At 47.3% G+C, this 13291-nt stretch overlaps 1 protein-coding gene across 1 annotated transcript in view; it reads left to right on the top strand.

Moving 5' to 3' along the window:
* LOC129846893 (huntingtin-like) overlaps positions 1-13291 on the top strand; it is a 59159-nt gene that overhangs the window by 23635 nt on the left and 22233 nt on the right. Inside the window, exons 14-22 of the mRNA XM_055914698.1 lie at positions 152-270; positions 3103-3214; positions 4533-4670; positions 4890-5048; positions 5351-5448; positions 6342-6481; positions 7866-7929; positions 9340-9440; positions 9798-9944. Coding sequence (XP_055770673.1) covers positions 152-270; positions 3103-3214; positions 4533-4670; positions 4890-5048; positions 5351-5448; positions 6342-6481; positions 7866-7929; positions 9340-9440; positions 9798-9944 — 1078 coding nt within the window. The remainder of the gene's footprint in view (positions 1-151; positions 271-3102; positions 3215-4532; positions 4671-4889; positions 5049-5350; positions 5449-6341; positions 6482-7865; positions 7930-9339; positions 9441-9797; positions 9945-13291) is intronic.

The raw sequence follows: 13291 nt of genomic DNA, 5'->3' as shown, positions 1-13291 counted from the left end.
ACGACACACACACACACACACACACACACACACACACACACACACACACACACACACACACACACACACACACACACACACACACACACACACTGCACTGGGTATGACACACTACACTACACACACAGTGACGCTGTGGTTGTTGTTGTAGCTTTGAGTAGGCCCCACCTCCTAGAGGGCAGAGGTCACAACAGACAGGCGTCAGACAGCAGTGTGGATCACTTCATACCAAAGGAGGAACCAGCGGAGACCACAGAGCTGGAGAACAAGGTACACACACACACACGGAGAGAGACACACACACACACACACGGAGAGAGACACACACACACACACACGGAGAGAGACACACACACACACACACGGAGAGAGACACATACACACACGGAGAGAGACACACACACACACACACACAGAGAGAGACACACACACACACACACACGGAGAGAGACACACACACACACACACGGAGAGAGACACACACACACACACACGGAGAGAGACACACACACACACACGGAGAGAGACACACACGGAGAGAGAGGGAGAGACACCGAGCTGGAGAACAAGGTACACACACACACGGAGAGAGACACACACACACACACACGGAGAGAGACACACACACACACACACGGAGAGAGACACACACACACACACGGAGAGAGACACACACACACACACACACACGGAGAGAGACACACACGGAGAGAGAGGGAGAGACACCGAGCTGGAGAACAAGGTACACACACACACAGAGAGAGACACGGACGCACACCGTACTGCACATGCGCATCGTTACAACCGATACACCGTTACAACCGATACACCGTTACAACCGATACACCGTTACAACCGATACACCGTTACAACCGATACACCGTTACAACCGATACACCGTTACAACCGGTACACCGTTACAACCGGTACACCGTTACAACCGATACACCGTTACCACCGATACACCGTTACCACCTATACGCCGTTACCACGGTTACACCGTTACAACCGTTACACCTTCACACCTTTACAGACATGCATTGATCAGTCTTTTGGGTGACAGTATGTTATTTATAAACTGAAGAGAATTGAAGTCTAATCAAGTTTAAATATCTCATATAGTCTGCCAATGACGTCAGGTAAAACCCCCACTAATTTATAATATCTTATATAGTCTGCCAATGACGTCAGGTAAAACCCCCACTAATTTATACTATCTTATATAGTCTGCCAATGACGTCAGGTAAAACCCCCACTAATTTATAATATCTCATATAGTCTGCCAATGACGTCAGGTAAAACCCCCACTAATTTATAATATCCCATATAGTCTGCCAATGACGTCAGGTAAAACCCCCACTAATTTATAATATCTCATATAGTCTGCCAATGACGTCAGGTAAAACCCCCACTAATTTATAATATCTTATATAGTCTGCCAATGACGTCAGGTAAAACCCCCACTAATTTATAATATCTTATATAGTCTGCCAATGACGTCAGGTTAAACCCCCACTAATTTATAATATCTTATATAGTCTGCCAATGACGTCAGGTAAAACCCCCACTAATTTATAATATCTTATATAGTCTGCCAATGACGTCAGGTAAAACCCCCACTAATTTATAATATCTCATATAGTCTGCCAATGACGTCAGGTAAAACCCCCACTAATTTATAATATCTTATATAGTCTGCCAATGACGTCAGGTAAAACCCCCACTAATTTATACTATCTTATATAGTCTGCCAATGACGTCAGGTAAAACCCCCACTAATTTATAATATCTCATATAGTCTGCCAATGACGTCAGGTAAAACCCCCACTAATTTATAATATCCCATATAGTCTGCCAATGACGTCAGGTAAAACCCCCACTAATTTATAATATCTCATATAGTCTGCCAATGACGTCAGGTAAAACCCCCACTAATTTATAATATCTTATATAGTCTGCCAATGACGTCAGGTAAAACCCCCACTAATTTATAATATCTTATATAGTCTGCCAATGACGTCAGGTTAAACCCCCACTAATTTATAATATCTTATATAGTCTGCCAATGACGTCAGGTAAAACCCCCACTAATTTATAATATCTTATATAGTCTGCCAATGACGTCAGGTAAAACCCCCACTAATTTATAATATCTTATATAGTCTGCCAATGACGTAGATTAAAACCCCCACTAATTTATAATATCTTATATAGTCTGCCAATGACGTCAGGTAAAACCCCCACTAATTTATAATATCTTATATAGTCTGCCAATGACGTCAGGTAAAACACCCACTAATTTATAATATCTTATATAGTCTGCCAATGACGTCAGGTAAAACACCCACTAATTTATAATATCTCATATAGTCTGCCAATGACGTCAGGTAAAACACCCACTAATTTATAATATCTTATATAGTCTGCCAATGACGTCAGGTAAAACACCCACTAATTTATAATATCTTATATAGTCTGCCAATGACGTCAGGTAAAACCCCCACTAATTTATAATATCTCATATAGTCTGCCAATGACGTCAGGTAAAACACCCACTAATTTATAATATCTTATATAGTCTGCCAATGACGTCAGGTAAAACACCCACTAATTTATAATATCTTATATAGTCTGCCAATGACGTCAGGTAAAACACCCACTAATTTATAATATCTTATATAGTCTGCCAATGACGTCAGGTAAAACCCCCACTAATTTATAATATCTTATATAGTCTGCCAATGACGTCAGGTAAAACCCCCACTAATTTATAATATCTTATATAGTCTGCCAATGACGTCAGGTAAAACCCCCACTAATTTATAATATCTTATATAGTCTGCCAATGACGTCAGGTAAAACCCCCACTAATTTATAATATCTTATATAGTCTGCCAATGACGTCAGGTAAAACCCCCACTAATTTATAATATCTTATATAGTCTGCCAATGACGTCAGGTAAAACCCCCACTAATTTTAAGTTATCACTCAGTATGAGATATTTAGGCATGTTTAGATTTCACATTTGTCTTTTCTGATTGGCCAATGTTGTTGTCTGTGTTACTGGTTGTGATTGGTTAATTGTTGTTCCATCCCCCCAGCCATCGAGGATAAAGGGTCCGATTGGCCACTACACAGACCAAGGGGCGGAGCCACTGGTTCACTGTGTACGACTCCTCTCTGCCTCCTTCCTGCTGACTGGACAGAAGAATGGTACGAGTCTGAGAGACGTGTCTCTGACCTGTGTGTGTGCGTGTCTCTGACCTGTGTGTGTGCGTGTCTCTGACCTGTGTGTGTGCGTGTCTCTGACCTGTGTGTGTGCGTGTCTCTGACCTGTGTGTGTGTCTCTGACCTGTGTGTGTGTGTGTCTCTGACCTGTGTGTGTGCGTGTCTCTGACCTGTGTGTGTGCGTGTCTCTGACCTGTGTGTGTGCGTGTCTCTGACCTGTGTGTGTGCGTGTCTCTGACCTGTGTGTGTGTGTGTGTGTCTCTGACCTGTGTGTGTGCGTGTCTCTGACCTGTGTGTGTGTCTCTGACCTGTGTGTGTGTGTGTCTCTGACCTGTGTGTGTGCGTGTCTCTGACCTGTGTGTGTGCGTGTCTCTGACCTGTGTGTGTGCGTGTCTCTGACCTGTGTGTGTGCGTGTCTCTGACCTGTGTGTGTGTGTGTCTCTGACCTGTGTGTGTGCGTGTCTCTGACCTGTGTGTGTGCGTGTCTCTGACCTGTGTGTGTGCGTGTCTCTGACCTGTGTGTGTGCGTGTCTCTGACCTGTGTGTGTGCGTGTCTCTGACCTGTGTGTGTGCGTGTCTCTGACCTGTGTGTGTGCGTGTCTCTGACCTGTGTGTGTGCGTGTCTCTGACCTGTGCGTGCGTGTCTCTGACCTGTGTGTGTGTGTCTCTGACCTGTGTGTGTGTGTCTCTGACCTGTGTGTGTGTGTCTCTGACCTGTGTGTGTGCGTGTCTCTGACCTGTGTGTGTGTGTCTCTGACCTGTGTGTGTGTGTCTCTGACCTGTGTGTGTGTGTGTCTGACCTGTGTGTGTGTGTGTGTCTCTGACCTGTGTGTGTGTGTGTCTCTGACCTGTGTGTGTGTGTGTGTGTCTCTGACCTGTGTGTGTGCGTGTCTCTGACCTGTGTGTGTGCGTGTCTCTGACCTGTGTGTGTGTGTCTCTGACCTGTGTGTGTGTGTGTGTGTGTCTGACCTGTGTGTGTGTGTGTGTGTGTCTCTGACCTGTGTGTGTGTGTGTGTCTCTGACCTGTGTGTGTGTGTGTCTCTGACCTGTGTGTGTGTGTGTGTGTGTGTGTGTCTCTGACCTGTGTGTGTGTGTCTCTGACCTGTGTGTGTGTGTGTGTCTCTGACCTGTGTGTGTGTGTGTCTCTGACCTGTGTGTGTGCGTGTCTCTGACCTGTGTGTGCGTGTCTCTGACCTGTGTGTGTGTGTCTCTGACCTCTGTGTGTGTGTGTGTGTGTGTGTGTGTGTGTGTGTGTGTGTGTGTGTGTGTGTGTGTGTGTGTGTGTGTGCGTGTGCGTGTGCAGGGCTGGTCTCTGATAAAGAGGTCCGTGTCAGTGTGAAGGTTCTAGCAGTCAGCTGTATTGGAGCAGCAGCTGCTCTTCATCCTGAAGTCTTCTTCAACTCTCTGTACCTGGAGCCACTGGACGGAGTTACACAGCAGGGTAGGAACACACACCACACCACTACACACACACACACACACACCACACGACTACACACACACACACACCACACGACTACACACACACCACACGACTACACACACACCACACGACTACACACACACCGTAGAACTACACACACACACCATACGACTAAACACCCTCACCCCTCTCTGTCTCTGTCTCTGTTTCTGTCTCTCTCTGTCTCTCTGTCTACAGAGCAGCAGTATATCAGTGATGTGTTGTGTCTGGTCAGTCATGGAGACCCTCAGGTCAGAGGTGTTACAGGCGTGTTGTGTGGCTCTGTAATCCACTCTGCTCTCACCAAGACACGTTACAACATACACACCTGGATGACCAGCGTACACACCTCTACAGGTAGGAGGGATTCATTATATTACTGTACAACAGTTAGTTTAGAGATATTCCCCGGGAACCCCACTGTAACTGTGTATTGTCCAGTTAACACCAGTCACTATCAGGAGACTTCATATCAAACATCACATTCCTCTAGTCAACGATCATTATTATCTCTGTCAGTCACAGGTCCTGGATAAATGTTTGCTTTGGTCTCCTTTCATCCCTCTCTCCTCATCCCTCTCTCCTCATCCCTCTCTCCTCTCCCTCCCTCCCCCTGTCCCCCCTCTCTCTCTCCTTCCTCTCCTCTCTCTCTCCACTAGGTAACCCGTTGTCCCTGGTGGATCTAGTTCCTGTACTCCAGAACACTCTAAAGGACGAGTCCTCTGTCACCTGTAAGATGGCCTGCTCTGCAGTCAGGGTACGAGAGGGAGAGACGGACACTGTGTGTGTGTGTATTAACCTGTGTGTGTATTAACCTGTTTGTGTGTGTATTAACCTGTGTGTGTGTATTAACCTGTGTGTGTATTAACCTGTGTGTGTGTGTGTATTAACCTGTGTGTGTATTAACCTGTTTGTGTGTGTATTAACCTGTGTGTGTGTATTAACCTGTGTGTGTATTAACCTGTGTGTGTGTATTAACCTGTGTGTGTGTATTAACCTGTGTGTGTGTGTGTGTGTGTGTGTGTGTATTAACCTGTGTGTGTGTATTAACCTGTGTGTGTATTAACCTGTTTGTGTGTGTATTAACCTGTGTGTGTGTGTATTAACCTCTGTGTGTGTGTGTGTGTGTATTAACCTCTGTGTGTGTGTGTGTGTGTGTGTGTGTGTATTAACCTGTGTATGCGTGTATTAACCTGTGTGTGTGTGTGTGTGTGTGTATTAACCTGTGAATGTGTGTATTAACCTGTGTGTGTGTGTATATTAACCTGTGTGTGTATTAACCTGTGTGTGTGTGTGTATTAACCTGTGTGTGTGTGTGTGTGTGTGTGTGTGTGTGTGTGTGTGTGTGTGTGTGTGTGTGTGTGTGTGTGTATTAACCTCTGTGTGTGTGTATTAACCTGTGTGTGTGTGTGTGTATTAACCTGTGTGTGTATTAACCTGTGTGTGTGTGTGTGTATTAACCTGTGTGTGTGTGTGTGTATTAACCTGTATGTGTATTAACCTGTGTGTGTGTGTGTATTAACCTGTGTGTGTGTGTGTATTAACCTGTGTGTGTGTGTGTGTGTGTGTGCGTGCATGTATTAACCTGTGTGTGTGTGTGTGTGTGTGTGTGTGTGCATGTATTAACCTCTGTGTGTGTGTGTGTTGCAGCACTGCATCATGACTCTTTGTAGCAGTACTCTGAGTGAGTTGGGCCTGCATCTTCTGGTTGACCTGCTGACCTTAAAGGACTGTTCCTATTGGCTGGTCAGGACGGAACTCCTGGACACTCTGGCAGAGATAGATTTCCGGTAAGAGTTCCAGAATCTGCCTCCAAACGTTCCAGAATCAGATTCCAGATTCTCTTGTAGGATTCAGTTTGGCCTTCAAATCATAATGAATACTGGACCTGATCCTGGATCAGAACTCCTACTCTGATAATCTGTATGAATACTGGACCTGATCCTGGATCAGAACTACTCTGATCATCATAATGAATACTGGACCTGATCCTGGATCAGAACTCTTACTCTGATAATCTTTATGAATACTGGACCTGATCCTAGATCAGAACTCCTACTCTGATCATCTTTATGAATACTGGACCTGATCCTGGATCAGAACTACTCTGATCATCATAATGAATACTGGACCTGATCCTGGATCAGAACTCCTACTCTGATAATCTGTATGAATACTGGACCTGATCCTGGATCAGAACTCCTACTCTGATCATCATAATGAATACTGGACCTGATCCTGGATCAGAACCCCTACTCTGATAATCTTTATGAATACTGGACCTGATCCTGGATCAGAACTCCTACTCTGATCATCATAATGAATACTGGACCTGATCCTGGATCAGAACTCCTACTCTGATCATCATAATGAATACTGGACCTGATCCTGGATCAGAACTCTGATCATCTTTATGAATACTGGACCTGATCCTGGATCAGAACTACTCTGATCATCATAATGAATACTGGACCTGATCCTGGATCAGAACTCCTACTCTGATCATCATAATGAATACTGGACCTGATCCTGGATCAGAACTCCTACTCTGATCATCATAATGAATACTGGACCTGATCCTGGATCAGAACCCCTACTCTGATAATCTTTATGAATACTGGACCTGATCCTTGATCAGAACTCCTACTCTGATCATCTTTATGAATACTGGACCTGATCCTAGATCAGAAATCCTACTCTGATCATCTTTATGAATACTGGACCTGATCCTGGATCAGAACTACTCTGATCATCATAATGAATACTGGACCTGATCCTGGATCAGAACCCCTACTCTGATCATCTTTATGAATACTGGACCTGATCCTGGATCAGAACTCCTACTCTGATCATCTTTATGAATACTGGACCTGATCCTAGATCAGAACTCCTACTCTGATCATCTTTATGAATACTGGACCTGATCCTAGATCAGAAATCCTACTCTGATCATCTTTATGAATACTGGACCTGATCCTAGATCAGAACTCCTACTCTGATCATCTTTATGAATACTGGACCTGATCCTAGATCAGAAATCCTACTCTGATCATCTTTATGAATACTGGACCTGCTCCTAGATCAGGACTCCTACTCTGATCATCTTTCTGGAGTTAGTTTGTAGAAGGACTGGATGGTTGAATGTGTGGATCATTAGATTGTTGGTGTTTCCAGGTTGGTGAACTTCCTGGAGAAGAGAACAGAGAGTTTACACAAAGGAGAGCATCACTATACTGGGGTAAGACCTTCCAATATCTCTCTCTCTCTGTCTCTCTCTCTGTCTCTGTCTCTGTCTCTCTCTCTGTCTCTGTCTCTCTCTCCCTCTCTCTCTCTCTCTCTCTCTCTCTCTCTCTCTCTCTCTCTCTCTCTCTCTCTCTCTCTCTCTCTCTCTCTCTGTCTCTCTCTGTCTCTGTCTCTGTCTCTGTCTCTGTCTCTGTCTCTGTGTCTCTCTCTCTCTCTCTCTCTCTCTCTCTGTCTCTCTCTCTGTCTCTCTCTCTGTCTCTCTCTCTGTCTCTCTCTCTCTCTCTGTCTCTCTCTCTGTCTCTCTCTCTGTCTCTCTCTCTGTCTCTCTCTCTGTCTCTCTCTCTGTCTCTCTCTCTGTCTCTCTCTCTGTCTCTCTCTCTGTCTCTCTCTGTCTCTCTCTCTGTCTCTCTCTCTGTCTCTCTGTCTCTCTGTCTCTCTCTCTGTCTCTCTCTCTGTCTCTCTCTCTGTCTCTCTCTCTGTCTCTCTCTCTGTCTCTCTCTCTGTCTCTCTCTCTGTCTCTCTCTCTGTCTCTCTCTCTGTGTCTCTCTCTGTGTCTCTCTCTGTGTCTCTCTCTGTGTCTCTCTCTCTGTCTCTCTCTCTGTCTCTCTCTCTGTCTCTCTCTCTGTCTCTCTCTCTGTCTCTCTCTCTGTCTCTCTGTCTCTCTGTGTATCTCTCTGTGTCTCTGTCTCTCTCTCTGTGTCTCTCTCTCTGTCTCTGTGTCTCTCTCTCTGTATCTGTGTCTCTCTCTCTGTGTCTGTGTCTCTGTCTCTCTTTCTCTCTGTCTCTGTGTCTCTCTCTCTGTGTCTCTGTCTCTGTCTCTGTCTCTCTCTGTCTCTGTGTCTCTGTCTCTCTCTCTGTATCTGTGTCTCTGTCTCTCTCTCTGTATCTGTGTCTCTCTGTCTCTCTCTCTCTCTGTCTCTGTGTCTCTCTCTCTGTCTCTGTGTCTCTGTCTCTCTCTGTCTCTGTCTCTCTCTCTCTGTCTCTGTGTCTCTGTCTCTGTCTCTGTGTCTCTGTCTCTCTCTCTGTCTCTGTGTCTCTGTCTCTCTCTCTGTGTCTGTGTCTCTGTCTCTCTCTGTCTCTGTGTCTCTCTCTCTGTGTCTGTGTCTCTGTCTCTGTGTCTCTGTCTCTCTCTCTCTCTGTCTCTGTGTCTCTCTCTCTGTGTCTCTGTCTCTGTCTCTCTCTGTCTCTGTGTCTCTGTCTCTCTCTCTGTCTCTGTGTCTCTGTCTCTCTCTGTCTCTGTCTCTGTCTCTCTGTCTCTGTCTCTGTGTCTCTGTCTCTGTCTCTGTGTCTCTGTCTCTCTCTCTGTATCTGTGTCTCTCTCTCTGTATCTGTGTCTCTCTGTCTCTCTCGGTGTCCATCCAGCTATTCACTTGACATCCTCCATGCTCCCTCCCTCTCTGTCTAGTTGCTAAGGTTACAGGAGAGAGTGTTGAATGGCGTTGTGATTCATTTGTTGGGAGACGAAGACCCTCGAGTTCGACACATAGCCGCTGCCACTGTCAGCAGGTACGGGTGTGACTGCGTGACAGAGTGTGTGGGTGACAGAGTGTGTGGGTGACAGAGTGTGTGGGTGACAGAGTGTGTGGGTGACAGAGTGTGTGGGTGACAGAGTGTGTGGGTGACAGAGTGTGTGGGTGACAGAGTGTGTGGGTGACAGAGTGTGTGGGTGACAGAGTGTGTGGGTGACAGAGTGTGTGGGTGACAGAGTGTGTGACAGAGTGTGTGTGCGTGTGTGACAGAGTGCGTGTGACAGAGTGATTGAAAGCAAATCTCGTCCTTTCCATCTTCTCTCCTTCAACCCAACTGTCCTCTGTCCTCTGTCCTGTCCTCTCTTCTGTCCTCTGTCCTGTCCTCTGTCCTCAGGCTGGTCAGCATGTTGTTCTATGAGTGTGACCAGGGCCAGGCTGATCCGGTGGTGGCTATAGCCAGGGACCAGAGCTCTGTCTATCTACAGCTACTGATGCATGAGACGCTACCGCCTTCACACTTTACTGTCTCTACCATCACCAGGTATGTGTACACACACACACACACACACACACACACACACACACACACACACACACACACACACACACACACACACACACACACACACACACACACACACACACACACACACACAGACACACACACAGACACACACACAGACACACACACACAGACACACACACACACACACACACACACACACACACACACACACACACACACACACAGACACACACACACACACACACAGACACACACACAGACACACACACACAGACACACACACACACACACACACACACACACACACACACACACACACACACACACACACACACACTGCACTGGGTACGACACACACACACACACACACACACACACACACACACACACACACACACACACACACACACACACACACACTGCACTGGGTACGACACACACACACACACACACATGCGTATGTGTGCCCTATAATGTTATTTACATAAAGCTATAAAGGTAGAGGGTGTTCGTCTCCGGGTCCCGGTAGAGGGGGTTCGTCTCCGGGTCCCGGTAGAGGGGGTTCGTCTCCGGGTCCCGGTAGAGGGTGTTCGTCTCCGGGTCCCGGTAGAGGGTGTTCGTCTCCGGGTCCCGGTAGAGGGTGTTCGTCTCCGGGTCCCGGTAGAGGGTGTTCGTCTCCAGGTCCCGGTAGAGGGTGTTCGTCTCCAGGTCCCGGTAGAGGGTGTTCGTCTCCAGGTCCCGGTAGAGGGTGTTCGTCTCCAGGTCCCGGTAGAGGGTGTTCGTCTCCGGGTCCCGGTAGAGGGTGTTCGTCTCCGGGTCCCGGTAGAGGGTGTTCGTCTCCGGGTCCCGGTAGAGGGTGTTCGTCTCCGGGTCCCGGTAGAGGGGGTTCATCTCCAGGTCCCGGTAGAGGGTGTTCATCTCCAGGTCCCGGTAGAGGGTGTTCGTCTCCGGGTCCCGGTAGAGGGGGTTCATCTCCAGGTCCCGGTAGAGGGGGTTCATCTCCGGGTCCCGGTAGAGGGGGTTCATCTCCGGGTCCCGGTAGAGGGGGTTCGTCTCCGGGTCCCGGTAGAGGGGGTTCGTCTCCGGGTCCCGGTAGAGGGGGTTCGTCTCCGGGTCCCGGTAGAGGGTGTTCGTCTCCAGGTCCCGGTAGAGGGTGTTCGTCTCCGGGTCTTGGTAGAGGGTGTTCGTCTCCGGGTCCCGGTAGAGGGTGTTCGTCTCCGGGTCCCGGTAGAGGGTGTTCGTCTCCAGGTCCCGGTAGAGGGTGTTCGTCTCCGGGTCCCGGTAGAGGGTGTTCGTCTCCAGGTTTAATGATTTTAATTGTGTTATCAGCAACACTTTAGTTCAGTCTTTTAGTCTGTTGACTGACTCCTGGTATAACAACAGAGTTCAGAGCGTTCACAGAAGAGATCTCTCTCTAACCAGACTCTGACATCAGAGGAGATCTCTCTCTAACCAGACTCTGACATCAGAGGAGATCGCTCTCTAACCAGACTCTGACATCAGAGGAGATCTGTCTCTCTAACCAGACTCTGACATCAGAGGAGATCGCTCTCTAACCAGACTCTGACATCAGAGGAGATCTGTCTCTCTAACCAGACTCTGACATCAGAGGAGATCTCTCTCTAACCAGACTCTGACATCAGAGGAGATCTCTCTCTAACCAGACTCTGACATCAGAGGAGATCTCTCTCTAACCAGACTCTGACATCAGAGGAGATCTCTCTCTAACCAGACTCTGACATCAGAGGAGATCTCTCTCTCTAACCAGACTCTGACATCAGAGGAGATCTCTCTCTAACCAGACTCTGACATCAGAGGAGATCTCTCTCTCTAACCAGACTCTGACATCAGAGGAGATCTCTCTCTCTAACCAGACTCTGACATCAGAGGAGATCTCTCTCTAACCAGACTCTGACATCAGAGGAGATCTCTCTCTAACCAGACTCTGACATCAGAGGAGATCTCTCTCTAACCAGACTCTGACATCAGATGAGATCTGTCTCTAACCAGACTCTGACATCAGAGGAGATCTGTCTCTAACCAGACTCTGACATCAGAGGAGATCTCTCTCTAACCAGACTCTGACATCAGAGGAGATCTCTCTCTAACCAGACTCTGACATCAGAGGAGATCTCTCTCTAACCAGACTCTGACATCAGAGGAGATCTCTCTCTAACCAGACTCTGACATCAGAGGAGATCTCTCTCTCTAACCAGACTCTGACATCAGAGGAGATCTCTCTCTCTAACCAGACTCTGACATCAGAGGAGATCTCTCTCTAACCAGACTCTGACATCAGAGGAGATCTCTCTCTAACCAGACTCTGACATCAGAGGAGATCTCTCTCTAACCAGACTCTGACATCAGAGGAGATCTCTCTCTAACCAGACTCTGACATCAGAGGAGATCTCTCTCTAACCAGACTCTGACATCAGAGGAGATCTCTCTCTAACCAGACTCTGACATCAGAGGAGATCTCTCTCTAACCAGACTCTGACATCAGAGGAGATCTCTCTCTAACCAGACTCTGACATCAGAGGAGATCTCTCTCTAACCAGACTCTGACATCAGAGGAGATCTCTCTCTAACCAGACTCTGTCATCAGAGGAGATCTCTCTCTAACCAGACTGTCATCAGAGGAGATCTCTCTCTAACCAGACTCTGTCATCAGAGGAGATCTCTCTCTAACCAGACTCTGACATCAGAGGAGATCTCTCTCTAACCAGACTCTGACATCAGAGGAGATCTCTCTCTAACCAGACTCTGTCATCAGAGGAGATCTCTCTCTAACCAGACTCTGACATCAGAGGAGATCTCTCTCTCTAACCAGACTCTGACATCAGAGGAGATCTCTCTCTCTAACCAGACTCTGACATCAGAGGAGATCTCTCTCTAACCAGACTCTGTCATCAGAGGAGATCTCTCTCTAACCAGACTCTGTCATCAGAGGAGATCTCTCTCTCTAACCAGACTCTGTCATCAGAGGAGATCTCTCTCTCTAACCAGACTCTGTCATCAGAGGAGATCTCTCTCTAACCAGACTCTGTCATCAGAGGAGATCTCTCTCTAACCAGACTCTGTCATCAGAGGAGATCTCTCTCTAACCAGACTCTGTCATCAGAGGAGATCTCTCTCTAACCAGACTCTGACATCAGAGGAGATCTCTCTCTCTAACCAGACTCTGACATCAGAGGAGATCTCTCTCTAACCAGACTCTGACATCAGAGGAGATCTCTCTCTCTAACCAGACTCTGACATCAGAGGAGATCTCTCTCTAACCAGACTCTGACATCAGAGGAGATCTCTCTCTAACCAGACTCTGACATCAGAGGAGATCTCTCTCTAACCAGACTCTGACATCA

Source organism: Salvelinus fontinalis, unplaced genomic scaffold (genome assembly GCF_029448725.1).
Source record: "Salvelinus fontinalis isolate EN_2023a unplaced genomic scaffold, ASM2944872v1 scaffold_0640, whole genome shotgun sequence".
Lineage (NCBI taxonomy): Eukaryota > Metazoa > Chordata > Actinopteri > Salmoniformes > Salmonidae > Salvelinus > Salvelinus fontinalis.
The sequence above is the reverse complement of the archived record's forward strand: the minus strand, read 5'-3'. Positions and strand labels throughout refer to the sequence as shown.